The following is a 16,790-nucleotide window of genomic DNA, read 5'->3' as shown; positions in this document are numbered from 1 at the left end:
TACTCTAAAACTAAAGAATAATTACAGCTGGGTTTGCAGGACCATAGGAAGCTAAGAACTCTATTAAGGCTTGTGACAAAATGACATATTTTATTTAAGGATTTCTGGTATCAAAAATAAAGCACACAAAACTCTTTTCAAATCAATTACTGGATTTTTCGATTTAATGGCTCACAAGTGAAATAAAATCTTAAGGAGTTACTGCATTACAAATTATCTATTTTTTAAAATTTTGAATTAAATATTATATCATTCTTCCTCCTCCAACATCTCCCAATAGCTCCCAATTTTTATGCTTTTTCCTTTAGTTACTATTGTTACATATATATATATATATGCATAAATACAAGCTGCTCGGAGTTGTTAGTCTGTATATGATTTTAGGGTTCACCACTTGGCATTGGATAACCAATTAGTGGGCTCATTCCTGTGGAAGATTAATTAATTCTCTCTCTTAAGTTAGCCATTATAAATTACAACATTTCTCAAGACCAGCTGTGTTAATATACTTTTCTGATGTAACAAAACCCCTAATTAAAATTCCTTATGCTTTTCCAGGACCTGATATTCTGGTGAAGCTTCAAGAGGCCGGAGCAGAATTAAAAATAAGGAGTAAGTTTAGCAACATACTGACAGCATCATTCTTCAGGACCAAAACCTCATAAATGCAATCAAGGGAGGGTGAAATCGGGAGAGGGAGGTTGTTATTGCTTTGGGATGAGGGTACCAACTACCAAACCTTTCATAAATCAGCGGGGTCCACTGCTTACACTTGGCTGCTTTTATTAGGGTACTTAGTGCTCTAAAAACTACTACTATTTTAGCATACCTCTTCAAATCTTATTTAATTCTCCAGGTAATTAGAATCAAATATTACATTAAGTGTGGGGTGGAGGTATCATGAGATCCACTAACACTATGGCAGTCGGTTTTATATGTATACAGCTAATAATCCTCAAAGCATACCTACAGTTTCGGTTTCTCCCTACATTCCAAACCCATATGAAAGCAGGCTCAGTGCTTACAGGGTCAAACAGCTGCTGGAAGCTAGACTTGGACTTGCGAACAAAGTTGAAAAATCACTATTCTGTCCAGATACCAAAAGCACTGAATCAAAGAGGAAAAGACAGAGTGAAGAGTTCTGAGGAGCCAGCAGAGGAACGATGGAGAGGAGGTGAGAACAGTGGTCTGCCTACACGGTACTCTGCAGAAAATGGCCTCCAAACCAACTTTTGTTTCTTCTAAGAACTCAATGTCTACTTCACCTCTTTCCATTTAAATACGGATCATATCTAACTGGATACTCAACTCGTGCATCATTATCTATTCCAAATATGGATCAACTTCTTTCCTCATACGAAATTCTATGGCAAATCCTGTGAACGCTACAAAGCGATTCCTATAGTTAAGCCATGTGTACCATGCTACCCACATGCATAAGCAAAGCCTTACGGCCCACACTGTGAGGGAGCCAGGGTGTAAAGGAGCAACCCTGTCAGTCAGGCACTGGCTGGAGACTTCGTTTGATCTACACAGCAGGATAATTTTTCCTTCACAGGTGATTCCACAGCCCAGAAACAACAGTGAGGCTGGGCAGTTGGATTCAGACGGGCTCCTAACCACAGTCCTTAAGAATGGTGAAATGTTCAGAGCACATAAGGAGCTTGCCAGCAAGGTTCGATGAACTGAGTTTCAACTCCGGGACCCGGACATAGAGAGCAATGACTCTAGAGAGTGGCTCTCTGACCTACACACACATGCACACATACACACACACACACACGCACACACACAAACACACAAACACACATAAATAAAATAACAAATATACAAAAAAGAAGGGAGGGAGGGAGGGAGGGAGGACAGGAATAGTGAAGAGAGACCTCTAAGAAAAGTCAGACTCGTTCACGCATACACACTGCACTTACACCTTCAGTTCTGAGCACCATATCCTGTCACCTTAATCCTCCACTAGAGCAAAACCAGTAACACAGCAACCAAAATCAGGCCATGTTCTCAGACACGAGTCTAACACAACTCTGAGTACACATATTGTATTACATGTTAGCATTTTACTGCTGTATTTCAATAAAATATTTTACAAGAGGTAGCAAGACATACTTGCTCGTACACAATGCTTCTTGTTTATCTAACAGCCAATGGAGGGATATGCTGCATTGTGGAGCAATGTCATGACCTAACTAACAACTGGACTCTCAGAATCTGCATATTAAGACTCAGCACTTGCTCCTTATCTGACTTAATAAATATCGGTTTCTGTGTGGCTACATTAAACCCGGAGGCAATAAAGGTTATAGTTCAACAGGTTATTAAACTAGTCTGAGCCTCTCGGTCTGCCTGTGACCGCCCTGAATGGGGTTGCACCTGAAGTCGTGGCACCTGAGTCCTGCCCACCCCAGCCAGCTGCTTCCAGTAAAGGAGAGTAAAGTGGTTGCCGAAGAACAAACTTTATTTTGCCCTGAACATTCCGAGAATACAGTGAGTCATTAAAAATGTATTACCAGCACGGAAGCAGCTAAGCCAGCAGTTCCTACCTTAGATACAGCGCGCTAAGCCCAGGGAATGGAAACACAGGGACCAAGTCAGGGTTTAAGCAGTGGGTCGTTTGTTTCACACTTGTCTTTTACAAGATGCTCTCCTAAAACCCAAACACTGGGGAAGCTAGTGCAAGACCAGTTTATGATTTAAACAAAAGCAAAACAGCAGTAGCCTAAAGGCAGAGGCAGGAAGATCACAAGTTCAAAGCCAGCCTGGGCTATCTACTAAGACAACTGTCTCACAGAAAACCAAACCAAAAGCTCAGTATACAAACTTGTGTGTTCCCCCAACTGTGATACTAAGGGATGCTCGCACTTCTTAAAGAGCAGAGGGGAGAAAAGCAGAAGAACACAGACACGGGGAGCAACCATCTAGAAAGGGGTTTTGTTTTTAAAACTTTTTCTTCTTGAGCCCCATCTTTTAAAAAAATCTCTTGACTTCTGAGATCACTGCCGTGTGAAAAGGCAATGTTACAGACTTGTATTAAGGGAAAGCTCTTGACAATCAAGTGCAAACTCGCCTCAGATATCTTAAAGCAAACAAGGTTGCTGGATTGCTGGGAAGTCTTCTCACACCAACTCCAGCCTGTCGGGAGTCGGGATATCTGAACTTGTGATTGGGTTTTCAGAGGCCCAGATATCAAAGGGATATTAACAATGAGGGAACAGAAATGTCGACAAGTGACTTGGCAAGAGCTCTGTGACTTGTTACCCAGCTCTGCTTTACAAGGACCCTTGTTTCCTTGTGGGACAGACGGATTTCTCACAGCACTGCACTGGCTTGTGCTCTGGTATGCTTGTGCAATTAAAATTCTCTTTATAACCAGATTATAGAAGATAGTGACTATCATTTCTTTTGAAAGTCCTTACTGGCCTGTGTAGTTCTGAGGCCTTTGAAATCTCAAATACTGAAATAAAGAAGGAAATACATGTATGATAGATAGATCTTGGTAAAATGGCAAAAATCAAATATTCAATATTTTAAAAGGTTCAAAAAATTTGTTATGTTTTTCTAGAAAGAATCTAAAGACCAGCTGTTCCCAGGCCAGCACCTTATAGAACATAGCTGACATGGTGTTAGGTAAAGCCAGAGCAAGGGCTACCCTTAGGTAATGCTTGACATCAACTATGCACAAAAGTAAGAGAAGAAATGGATCTGAGACGAAACAAAAATGCTGGATCTAAAAATCCGTAGCATTCTAAAGTATATACTATTTATGCTTAATATTCAATTACAGAACTGACTACAGTTCAACCATAAACCATGTGATAGCAGAGAAAATACCAATATAAATGCTACCTAAGCTTTACATTGCCAAGGTCATAAGCACACTGGAGGGTGTGGAGTTATGCCTGTCTTTAACCACCACACCACTGGGCCTGGAAATGTATGCTCGGGACATTTTCCACTTGTCCGTGCAGATCCTCAGTCAGAGGCTGCAGTCAGGCCTGGCCTGTGCAGGGAGTGGCCTTTGTGACTTCACCACAGGACTCCCTTACCTTGCATCTTTCACATGGATTTGCTGGGAGGAGACAATGGCTGCATCCAGAGCGCTAGGGTGAGATGCTTACTTGCCCAGCTCCCAGTCAGATCCCATTTAGTTGCTGAGATCCACTGGAGCGCAGAGCTCCCGTCTGACAGCCCCTCTGCTCCAGCCGATCTCTGACAGCTCTCAAACGTTTGACCCTGAGAAGCCCCACTAGCTCTCTGCTCTGGCCAGTCCCTACTCCTGCTACCTGCAGCTCTGTCAGCTTCTCTAACTCTGCCCATACCTTTGCAATTCAGCCCTTATTCTGCTTCTTCCCCACAGATATCTGTACCTGTGTCCAACTAGGATCAAGGAGTGAGTGGTAGGTACTCCAGAAGCCCTCGTGCTTCACATTTGCAGTTCTAGAACATTTCCCCGGCACAGCGCACAGCGATGGGACTGTGGTGACTTGTGATTTTGACATCATGCTCTAGAAAGCTTTGCTTGACACCGTACTGCAGGGGTGTAGACCTATGCTTCATTGTAAGAGACTTTGGATTTGGGGTTTTATATTTGGGTCTATGATTTTTTTTTGAGCTACTTAAGAGTCTAAATTGATCCCTGTAATGCAAATATTTAATTATCATAGCAAACACTTTTTCCTCACGGAATGGTGCTGGCATTATTGTTACAAATCAATTTATGCCAAGAGTTTACCTCTGAGCCCTGAACTCTGTTCCACCCATCATGAAGCCTATCCCAGGGCTGCATCACACTGTCTAGAACAGAAACTTTATACCTTTTTCACTCAGGAAAGGCAAGTCTTCCAGTTTCATATTTTTCAGCAATGATCTTGGCTGGGACTCAGGAGACAGCTCAGTTGGCAACCTGCTCACCATGCAAGCATGAAAGCTGGGTTGGGTTCCTAGCACACATGTAAAATAACCGGCTATGGCAGCGCATGCCCGTTATTCCAGCACTTGAGAGGTGGAGGTGGGGAGCCAGATCTCTGAGGTTTGCTAGCCAACCAACCTAGCCTTGAAGTGAGTTCCAGGTTCAGAGAAAGCTAAGATGGGAAATAAATGAGGCAGATGCCCAGTGTTGACCTCTGGCCTCCACACACACACACACACACACACACAGAGAGAGAGAGAGAGAGAGAGAGAGAGAGAGAGAGAGAGAGAGAGAGACTGTCTTGGCTAATTTCAGTACTTCATGCTACCATATCAAACGTAGAACACGCTTGTCAGTTCCTGCAAATACAGCCTCTGGGAGTTTAACAGGGAGTGCACTCAGTCTATTTACCCCATTGGAACATCAAGTGTTCTAGTGCACGAACAGTGTCTCCACTTCAACCAAACCCTGCCAGATCTGTCTTCTAACTACCTGTCTGCGATCATCTCCTACAATGGTCACTCATGCAGACTTCACCCTAACCACGTAACTCTCCGTATGCACCCCAGAACCTTCCACACCAGTCCTACCTTCTTCCTGGAATGTTTCCCTCCACCACCTCCATGGCTCATTCGTTCTCATCCCCAACCCTGCGGCACTTGCATCGTCTTCCCTATGAGAGAGACCTTGGCCACCTTCCTTGAAATCCTATCGACTGCTCACAACATCCATCACTCATTCTCCCTATAGCACTTACTGTCTTCATGCAACAGATGCCTACTGCAGAGTTCCTTCCCCTGCTAAAATGTCTGTTTGGGTCAAGGCTGCATCTAAAAGGACTACATGTATAGTACGTGTGTAGTAGAGCATAGTATGGTATAGCAAAGTATATAGTAGTATGTAGAAAATGCAACAGAATACTCTTCGAGTAAATATATGAAGAGCTTTGAAAAGCAGTGCATACCCAACAGTAGTCACAAAGGGAAAGTCAGGCATTCTTAAAGGTTGAACTTATTTCTTTCATTTGTTTAATAAATATTAATGACTTCTCTTTGTCAGGCACTGCAACAGACATATAGAATGTTCAAAGTGGACAGGGCACTAATCATATAGACCATACCTACTCATTTTCTATCTCTCCTCATACTTGGCATAGAAAGTAAAAGCCAATAATATAATACTTGTTATAACAAATGCAATAAAGACAAGGGAATAAGGATATGTGATAAAGTTCAGGTAAAAGAGGTAAGGAACCCACCTTCAACTAGGAGAGACAGTTAAGGTCTCTCTCTAAGACAATATCAGAACCAGGACAAGGAGAAGCCAGTCATGTAGAGCCGTAGGAGAAAAATATTCCAGGGAGATAAAAAGTATAGAGCTATGACGGGGAAGATGGAGTTTGGCAAGTTCAAGAAACAAAAGGGCACCACGACCTGAAGCTGGTGCAAGAATGGTAGAGACATTAGGAAGGGATCCTGTCTCCACTGTGGCGCTTACACTGACCCTGACACTACTAGAACGTCCAATCCTTCCTAGATCGCCCTTACTTATTTTTCTCAGTAGGGGTCAGCAACACAGATAAGCAGTGTCTTTGACAAACTGTTTAAAGTCTGTGCACGTAGAGAGGGCTCTGCCCTTCTCAGAACATGGTTTCCATTGGTTAGGAAACGTGTTCCACACGACAGTACCTGTAGCTCGGCCCCAATCCTGCAGCGCCTGCTGCACGGCGAGACACAGCCTCAGGAGAGCAAACAAGACAGCTCTGACAAGCAGATCAGTTCTGGAGGGCTCTCTCTCATGTGCCAAAGACTGTGGAAAGCAAATGCGTATGGATTTGCATGCCCTGCAACGATCACCACTGGGCAGTAGCCACAAGTCACTCTCGATGGAGCAAAGGGGGTCTGGATATTCCTTACTGGAGAAGATGGTGTGTTGATGGTAAGCTGACAGGGACGGAGCGGCCATGAACACAGACATCCTTCTATAGTGAGAAAAGCTTGTGGGTGCCAGCACGTGTTAATAACACTGACTGCCAGTCTACCTGAAGACATACGTATTAGGACAGAGCTTTCTTTCATGTGTTTGCCTAGAGAGCCTCACACAACTCAGACATTATTTAATGTTGAAACTCACTTTTTTTTTTTTGTAAGACAAACAGCATTTTCAAGTTTAATCCAACAGAATTCATCATTCACATTGGTTTGTTGCTTTATCTTCCCCTTTATGAGACATAAGCAGTGGGTCTGTGCTTTCCTGACTTCTACAGGGGTGGCATCTGAGTGGCACACCAACATGAACACCAATGAAATTAATAAGCCTAGAAAAAGATCTGAAACGAACATCCAGCCTGAAAGGACGCCCTCCAGTGATGGCGGAGCGCCACCTGGGGCTCACTGCGGTTACTACATGCCACCAAAGCTAGGTCACAGGCCCACTCTACAGGCTCACCAATTTAGTCCTGCGATTTTGAGCTAAATCACAGCAAATCTGCAAAGGGTCTAGTCAAGCGGCACCACGTGAATCACAGACTTTTGTTAAAAAAAAAAAAAAAGGTATGTTTCTATCTTCTAAAAGTTGAAGATTTAAAAACAAAGCTAAAGTGTCATTCAGTGTACAGCTACAGGAGAGCTGCACAGCCATTCCCTAGAACTAAAGAAAATAAAAGCAAAAGGTTAAACTGACACCTTGACTATGGCACTTCAGAAATTATACAGAGCTGTGAATCTAAAAAATAAGGGGCTGGGGATTTGGCTCAGTGGTAGAGCGCTTGCTAGGGCCCTGGGTTCGGTCCCCAGCTCCGAAAAAAAAAAAAAAAGAAAAGAAAAAGAAATAAAAATAAAAATGAAAACCCAACCTGGGCTACACTGTGGAGCTGTATCACCTTGAGGGTTCACAAAATCAGGGCATCGTTACACAAAGAACTGCAAACATAGGTAAGTGCTCAACAGCGGACAGACAGACAGGAGCTCTGAGGAGCACCAGGCTACCCTCCTGATCCAATCCATACCGTAAAAAGGCTGTCACTTGGCTCTAATACACCATCTCAGGCTAGACCAGGCCACCACTGTCTGATCCCTCACATTAAAAAACGAACCTAATCTGAATTTTTTTCCGTCATTTCCCTAGGTTATTCTCAAGCAAGTTTGAAGCTTTGTTTTTTTAGTCACTGGTAAATTGTCAGGTTCAACCTACTGTCATGGAGGGTGAATAATGGTCAACTCTCCCCCTAACACCTAAATTATATGAGAGAAACAAAATGTAAAAATAAAGGTTCTATTAGGTACCTCAAGAATAACTTCCTCGTGGTATAAAGATTTAGTGTGTGTGTGTGTGTGTGTGTGTGTGTGTGTGTATGTGTATGTGTGTGTACGTGTATGTGTGTGTATATGTGTGTATGTGTGTATGTGTGTGTATGTGTATGTGTGTGTGTGTGTACGTGTATGTGTGTGTATATGTGTGTATGTGTGTATGTGTGTGTATGTGTGTATGTGTATGTGTGTGTACGTGTATGTGTGTGTATATGTGTGTATGTGTGTATGTGTGTGTATGTGTATGTGTGTATGTGTGTATGTGTGTATGTGTATGTGTGTATGTGTGTGTACGCGTATGTGTGTGTATATGTGTGTATGTGTGTATGTGTGTGTATGTGTATGTGTGTATATGTGTGTATGTATGTGTATGTGTGTATGTGTGTGTATGTGTGTGTATGTGTGTATGTATGTGTATATGTGTGTATGTGTGTATGTATGTGTATATGTGTGTATGTGTGTATGTATGTGTATATGTGTGTATGTGTGTATGTATGTGTATATGTGTGTATATGTGTGTATGTGTGTATGTGTATGTGTGTATGTGTGTGTATGTGTATGTGTATATGTGTGTATATGTGTGTATGTGTATGTATGTGTGTGTATATGTGTGTATGTGTGTGTATATGTGTATATGTGTGTATATGTGTGTATGTGTGTGTATGTGTGTGTATATGTGTGTATAAAATCTGTTTTCAGCTTTTGTATTCATTTCATCAAGTTCCTCGAAAGGTCTCTAAAACTACATAACGTTTAATTAAACCTCTTTTAAAGATGCAGATTTTAAAATTTGTCCTCAGCTACAATACACAGAGACAGTAATTAGAGCTCCATGAACCAGGAGTCAGGATGCACAGAGAAGTCCCCAATGCCTGTGGTCGGAAATGGCGCAACTCCACCTGCAATGCCCCCTGGAAGCCTCGGGCCTAGAAAGGGCAGAGGGATCATGGAGAGGGCAGGGGTGACTGGCAGGGCCAGAGACGGCTACTTCCTTCTCAGATTTACTTCTCAGTTTTCCCTCCTGGGTTTTGGTGCCTCTCCCTCGCCCTCTTTCCTCTTTGTACAGTAAAGAATGAAGAGGAATAGAGAGGGGGACAAGCCAGGAAAGAAAGATGGTAACACCATGGAAATGGGTGCTTGCTGGTATGGCGCTAACGCTTTTTTTTTTTTTTTTGGTTCTTTTTTTCGGAGCTGGGGACTGAACCCAGGGCCTTGCGCTTCCTAGGCAAGCGCTCTACCACTGAGCTAAATCCCCAACCCCATGCTAACACTTTTTAAAAATTGGAATATAATTGCCTAGCTTTGCCCCCCTCCTCCTGCTAATCCCTTCCATATCATACCCTGCAAATTCGTGGCCCTTTTCTTTAATCATTATTATACACATACACACATACACACATATATACATACATACAAATAAATATACATGTGCACACACACACAATCTGCTGAGTCCACTTAGTGTTGCTTGAATGTACTTTTACTTATTTATGTATTTTTATTTATTTATTTTCTAGGGTTGACTGAAGCTTCTAACTCCTTCCCGTCACTGAGGGGACTAACTCAGTGCAGGGTCAGCTGAGTACACACAGGGAGGTGTACACAGCCAATGGAACGGTAAACAGCAAGAACGCTACAATGAGGCATACTGCCGTAAAGCATGTCTCAGCTTACTTAACTTTAAATGTGGGGATTAGACTAGATTAGAAGATCATGAACATGTTTTTAAAAAATATCAACCAAATATGTGAATTATAGTTTCACATCCACCACCACCACCACCACCACCACCACCACCACCACCACCACCACAACAGAAAAAAAGGAACCTCTATTATTACCCTCAATGTGTACAAGTATCAATACACTTCTAAGGTTTTTATTTAGGTTTATTTTAGGTATATCTATGGTTTGCCTACATGATATATGTCTCTGTAGCACATGCAGTGCCTGTGGAGACCAGAAGAGGGCGTCAGATCACAAAGAACTGGAATTACAGATGGCTGTCAGCTGTCCTGAACCCAAAGGGCAGTCAGTGCTCTTAATAGCCATCTCTCTGCCCCCCTACCCCCCGCATACTTTTTTATCGGCCTACTGCTGTTCACAATTTAGAGCTCAGGTCTACTATGTGTTAGGTAACAATCTCCGTTTCAGAATCATCAGAATTAGAAAAACCCAGTGTCTTCCAGTCCTGAAGCACTACCATGCTATGACACACTGGGTCTAACTTCTCTGGGTCGGGCACCTCTTCACGTCAACCACCATCCTGTTCCTCACTATGGATTCTGTCTAACTGGCTGTATCCTAGAGCACTAACTCAACCTTCCCAATGCCACAATCCTTTAACACAGCTCCTCATGTTGTGCTGATCCCTAACCATAAAATTATTTCTATTGCTACTTCGTAACTGTAATTTTGCCACTGTTATTAACTGTAATGTAACTATTATGAGACGGAGGTTTGCCAAAGGGGTCAGGACCCACAGGTTGAGAACCACTGTCCTAGATGACCTCTGTCACCTATCCTATAAATTCTTTTAATTTCAATGTTTTTACTTTTGTCATATATATAATAATATATTTATAATTATATTATCTTCCTCTTCCCTCTCCTCCCTCCAAACTGTCCTGTATATCATCCCTTGCTCTTTCAAGGCATCTTTTTCTTTAGTGTTATGTGTGTATGTCCTTATGCATACACACACCGCCTGCTCAGTCCATATGTTACTACCCCAGGATCTTTTACACAGACGATTCTCTCTGACCAGCCCATTGTCCTTCAAGGGAATGGGGAGGGGCCTCCTTGACTACCCAATACCAGCCCTTTTATTTCCTCACTCCAGCACCTTTCAAGGTGTTTCCTTTCTCATGGTTAGCAATACCTGATATCATATCACATCCCTTTTCCCCCTAAAACTGTATAGCTCTCCAAACTCAGCCTTCTCGGTTCCTTGGGGGTGGGAAGGTTGTCTAGAACACTGAGTAGCACACAGCAGAACTTTAACAGTGCCTGGGCATGGATGGAGTCAGACTCCTCTCAGAATAAACATCTGCTGCTTTTGATCTAGAATTTTAGTTTTTCCCCAGTACCAGGTAGGCCCAACGAGAAATCGTTCTCTGCCCTATTTTCTAGCAAAGGGATGGGCAGAGAGAGTCCACTTGTTCTCTTCTCTTCTCAACTCTCTTTCCGCAGCATTCTTTAGCTGTCCGCCCTCTCTGCTCTCCAGCAGTGCAGGATTACCGTCTCTGTGTGTGTAACAGCACCCTCCAGAGACACTGTGGATTACCAAACACTCTTAACTGCCACAAAGGGGAAAAACTACAAAATTCCAAGGACGATCCTTATTTGTGAAACGTCTGCTGCTTTGTGACGTTTTTGTCAGGTACTACGATGAAAACGGATGGAGAAAGAGAAAGGGAGCAGGATAGGAAGGAGCTGGGGCTGCTGCTTTACAAGGGTGGACAGGGTCAGCCTCAGAAAAAAGGTATGTTTGTCCAGAGAGAGAGATTTTAGATGATAGATAGATAGATAGATAGATAGATAGATAGATAGATAGATAGACAAAATACTTTCTAATAGACACAAAGTCTTTACTTTTATGCTTACTCATAACTCAAATAAAAAAGGACTCAATGTGAAAGACTGACGTTGATAGGAAGAGAAAAGTCAAGTCTGTTAAGCACTTCACTATTCAGGTAACAAAGCTAAACTCTAGCACTGATCCGCAACAATGGGGTGTCCTGCTGTCTCTAGATTTACCTTCTGGTAAATTTAGGGATTGATGCTGTCATTAAAATGCCCAAGTTTCACTCTGGATTTATATATATTCATATGTTAGAGAAAGTATAAAGCTCCCTGAACAAAAGTAACAGGGAAAGCTGTAACATTAGCTGACTTCGTTATTTTTAATTAGCAGTTCTTGGGTTGGTGATTTAGTAGTAAAGTGCTGGGTTTGGTCTTGATCATTGGGAAAAAAAACAAACAAAAATTAACATTATCGGGGTTGGGGATTTAGCTCAGTGGTAGAGCGCTTGCCTAGCAAGCGCAAGGCCCTGGGTTTGGTCCCCAGCTCCGAAAAAAAGAAAAAAAAAAAGAAAAAAAATTAACATTATCTTATAGTGATTACTTTCTCCTCTGTGTTCCTCAATTTCTGAAACTTTTCTTAATGCTCGTCAATAACAAAACAGTAGAAGCATGTGCCTAATAGCCATGGGTCATTAAACAAACATCTCATGCTGGATGAGGATACTTCCGTTTATGATGGGAGAGAGCCCCAAGGCTCCCTACACAACACAGGCTCTTGTCATTCCTCTTGGTTGGTCACCAGAATTAGTCAATAAGGCTCTAGTGCTGAGACACTACACACCTTGGGTGCAAGATACGGAGAAATCAAACCGCAACTTCTTCCCTGCTGACCAGCTTTCATGCTGCCCGAGGATGCAATGCCGGCTGTTGGGGAAGAGAAGGCATCAATGACCATCAATCCCCACAGGATGACCCCACGAACTCCAATACCAACCTGCAGGAAAGACGCAACATCACTGCAACAACAGCCCAACCGTGAGGGGGAAAACCAAGCACTCTGCTCAGTTTCCAGGCCTCCCTACCCGAGAAGGGAGGAGTTCATGCATGGTACTGTAAACCCAGTTAAGATACCATGGCTAAGGAGGGTTAGCAACCAAGTGGGGAACTTATCTCTGTTGCTTAGCTAAACTGACAGAGCCAAGTAGTCTTCTAAATACTTAGTTTTATACACACAGACAAATTGTACTTTCATTCTCAATCAGAGAAATATTTCTCATAATGAACACTGATGAACGCAGACATGTATGACTGTTCGAGACACTGAGAAGACATGCTCCACCCTAACCGTGACATTCCTACCCCCTTTCCTGAGGAGCAAAGGCTGACTGAAGAGGGGCAGAGAGAATGTAAAAGCCCCAGTGCAGTGAGAAGTGCTACAGAACACTGTGTCACCAACGTGACTCGATCAGTGGAATCATAGTCTTGCATCAAAATGGGTTTGAACAAGACCGGGTCAAATGGCAATCATAGATAAGGTAGGAACCCACGTAGCACTCCTCCTCCCTGCTGAACTGATGTCTCCTGATGGATGGATTCTGGGGGAGAGCTAGATGTTGCCTTCAGTTGTTTACCCACTCATGAGCCCACCAAGCTCTAATGGACGGTTACAAATCCCTAATCACATAGATGGCTCCTCCTGTTCAACTCAGTGGGTCACAAAACAAAATAAGAAGACATAAATGCAAAAGAGGGACTAGTGGGTCTAGTAATTATGTTAGGAGGGAGATAAGAGAAGGTGAGCATGACAATAATCAGAAAGTAATATACATATATATATGAAATTATCAACAAATAAATTATGAACAGCAGTAATAGCAACTAAGAATAATGTTTACAGAACGTAAAGCACTAAGGTAAGCATCATATCATTAAATTATAACAAGATTGCTATAACGAGGCTACAAACAACACTGGATTCCTTTTTTAGTGTTTGTTAAACTAAGACTCATAAGACTTACACTATGAGCCCCTTAAAGAAAGCGATCTGATGCTTTCTGCGTTTAAGAAGTTAGTGTGATGTTTCTATCTCAGATGTATACTATGCTGCGAGGATTAGAAGAGTAGAGCATTCAGGAAAGGCCATATAAGAGCCTCTGAGAATACCGTACCTCCACACCCATGGAGGGTACTATGGAAACTAAAAAAGGCCAGAAAAGGACAGCCAAATTACAAAACAGCACTTACGAAGAGAGAAATTAGGAATCTCTGGTCTCCAAAAAGAGGATATTTTCCAAGAAAGTTCAACAGTAAGGGTTACAGATCAGAAAAAAAAAAAATGGCACTGATGAGCCAAATTAATATGGTTCAAGTTTCAAGGTAGAGTCAAGGGGAAACAATTTAAATAATCGAACAAATAAAACGTATGAGACACATTATGCTAATACATCTAAAATAAAATCTAAAATTCTTTCCAAGCTCCATATATTTCAGTATCTTGGGTTCCTGCCCACCTTCTCCAGTCCTCTATCCCCCCAGATTCTAATTAACCTCTGCACTCACCTTGCCTCACAGAATCTGGAGCCACCTGAGAGCACTTCTATTACTAATATTTCAGTTTGAAACCATCTGAGATGGCCTTAACTGCTTGTCATGTCATATCCTCAAACTACTTTACTCTCTCTCTCTCTCTCTCTCTCTCTCTCTCTCTCTCTCTCTGCCGTGTGTGTGTGTGTGTGTGTGTGTGTGTGTGTGTGTGTGTGTGCACGCGCGCGCACGCGCAACGGGACATCTAGCCTCCTCTCCTTTCAAAACATTTCACTGCTTCTCAGAAAAGACTGACAGCAAATGAGAAAGATCTAGATGGGGGGGTGGGACTGAGATTTTTACTTAACTGTTTTTAGGCCTCTTTTTAAAAAAAAATTTCAGTTTTTCCAACGAACAGTAAGAGCACCGTCTCTAAGTCTGCATGCCCGGAGAAATTCACTCTTCCTGCACTAAGACCAAGTTTTGATTTTGATGAATCATGAATCACAGTAAGAAATATACTTGCATAATAATTAGCATACAACACACGCACATAACGCACACACACAGAACAGATCAAATGCCGGCTAATTTCATGTAACAAATGGATACAACAGATGGAGCAAGTGAAATTAAGAGCAAATGCAGATGAAAGGTCACTTCCGCACTTCCTTCTTTAAAGTATAAATACAAGGCTACAGAACGGATAAAATCTTCATAGGAGGGGATGGGAAGGCAAAGTTAGAGCAGAGACTGGAGGGAGGGCCATTCAGAGCCTGCTCCACATGTGGCCCATACATATACAGCCACCAAACTAGATAAGATGGATGAAGCTAAGAAGCGCAGGCCGACAGGAACCGGGTGTAGACACAGCCAGAATACGGCAAATACATAGGCGAACTAGCAGCAAACTACTGAACTGAGAACGGGACCCCCGTTGGAGGAATTAGAGAGAGGACTGAAGAAGCTGAAGGGGCTTGCAACCCCATAAGAACAACAATGCCAACCAACCAGAGTTTCCAGGGACTAAACTACTACCCAAAGACTATACATGGACTGACCCATGGCTCCAGCTACATATGTAGTAGAGGATGGTCTTGTTGGGCACTAATGAAAGGAGAAGTTCTTGTTACTGCCAAGGTTGGGACCACAATGTAAGGGAATGTCCGGGGGTGGGGGCCGTAAGGAGGGGTGAATGGGGAGAGGAACACCCTTACAGAAGACGGGGAGGGGAGGGGAAGGTGGCTTATGGACAGGAAACCAGGAAAGAGAATAACATTTGAAATGTAAATAAAGAAATATCCAATAAAAAAAAGGACAGATAAAATCATTGATTATTTGGAATCCAATACTAAATACATTGCCTCTTAGATTCTGTCAAGTGCCTAGAAAGGAGAAAAAAGGAAGAAGAGAGATAGGGTTTGTGAAGTAAAGGTTTGAAAAGGTTTCTACAGGAAAAAAGGACCAGATTGGGTAACAAAAAGAACTGCTGAACATTGGTGAGAAAGCCTGGTATGTAGGGATGTCTCTTGCTAAGTCACAGCTATACCCATCTGAAGGCAACATTTTGCTATGTCCCATCCACCATTCACAAGTGCTGAGACGACTAAAGATGAGTTCACTAGAACTCTGTGCACTGGAGAAATGGGTGCGTTAAAATCTAAAGGTTTATTAAAATACAAATTATCAAGCCCCATTCCTAATCAGTCATAATTTATGGTGGTGTTGGTGAATTCTAGAAGCTCTCCAAGTAATCCTGAAAGACATACCTGCTAAAACACAGAGATCTGGAAAGTATGCAATGGACTAGAAGCTGAGCCTGCAGACATCTATTACTAAGCGGTCCTGGTAGGAGATGCTAGGCAGAACTCCGCCGCCTGGGAGAACACACTCCAATATTCAGGTTAGTGATGATACAGCATCACGTCGAAATGGGCCTGCAAGCTTGAAAACTGAAAAAGAGGAACAATGCACACTTATAAACTGTTTATTCGAAATAATGTCTCATCGGGTTTTCTTAGATTCCAAACTACTTTCTGTTACTCTATCTAGCTTGATGTCTTAGGAGCGCTAAAATGGAAATTAGGGAGCTGCAAGAAAAGGGGAGAGCAGAGACAGAAGGAACTCCTCCTAGCGAGATAAAGGAGGTGAAGAAAAGCAGGATGTCTTTTACATTCAGTAACCAGGGTCTCGGAGCCTTTCGTTGGGCCTCCGGTAACACTCACCATAGTTTGTGGATCTCAGCACAGGAAATAGATATCTGTACACAGGAAGACCACAACACAGCCAATGATTCGGTTACTGTGGCAACGCAAGCCCCGCCTTTCTTCGGCGTCTCCCGAGACTCCGCCTCTAAGCTGCTTCGTCTCCATTGGTTGTGAGTAATCAGGCCCCGCCCACTCACTCAGAGATCCACCCGTTGCCTCGTCGCCTGGGGCAACGAGACGCCACCTTCTCCCTTCCAACGAGTTCACTTCCGTCTGGTTGGTAGTGACCCGGAAGTTTAAGCTTCT

The 16,790-nt window shown here is 42.8% G+C and overlaps 1 protein-coding gene across 8 annotated transcripts in view; it reads right to left on the bottom strand.

Moving 5' to 3' along the window:
- Positions 1-16,568, bottom strand: part of Nme7 (NME/NM23 family member 7) — a 129,326-nt gene extending 112,758 nt beyond the window's left edge. For 2 of the 8 annotated variants that reach the window (XM_087579962.1, XM_087579965.1), the window contains exons 1-3: positions 16,503-16,568; positions 16,047-16,229; positions 12,596-12,748 (exon numbers count right to left, since the gene is read on the bottom strand). In XM_087579962.1, coding sequence (XP_087436088.1) covers positions 12,596-12,709 — 114 coding nt within the window. In that variant the 5' untranslated portion in view covers positions 12,710-12,748; positions 16,047-16,229; positions 16,503-16,568. 8 annotated transcript variants of the gene reach the window in all.
- Between the last annotated feature and the right edge of the window lie 222 nt (positions 16,569-16,790).

The sequence above is a fragment of the Rattus norvegicus genome, chromosome 13, assembly GCF_021556685.1.
Source record: "Rattus norvegicus strain SHRSP/BbbUtx chromosome 13, alternate assembly SHRSP_T2T, whole genome shotgun sequence".
In the NCBI taxonomy this organism is placed as follows: Eukaryota; Metazoa; Chordata; class Mammalia; order Rodentia; family Muridae; genus Rattus; species Rattus norvegicus.
Note: the sequence above shows the minus strand (reverse complement) of the source record. Positions and strands in the feature narration are given on the sequence as shown.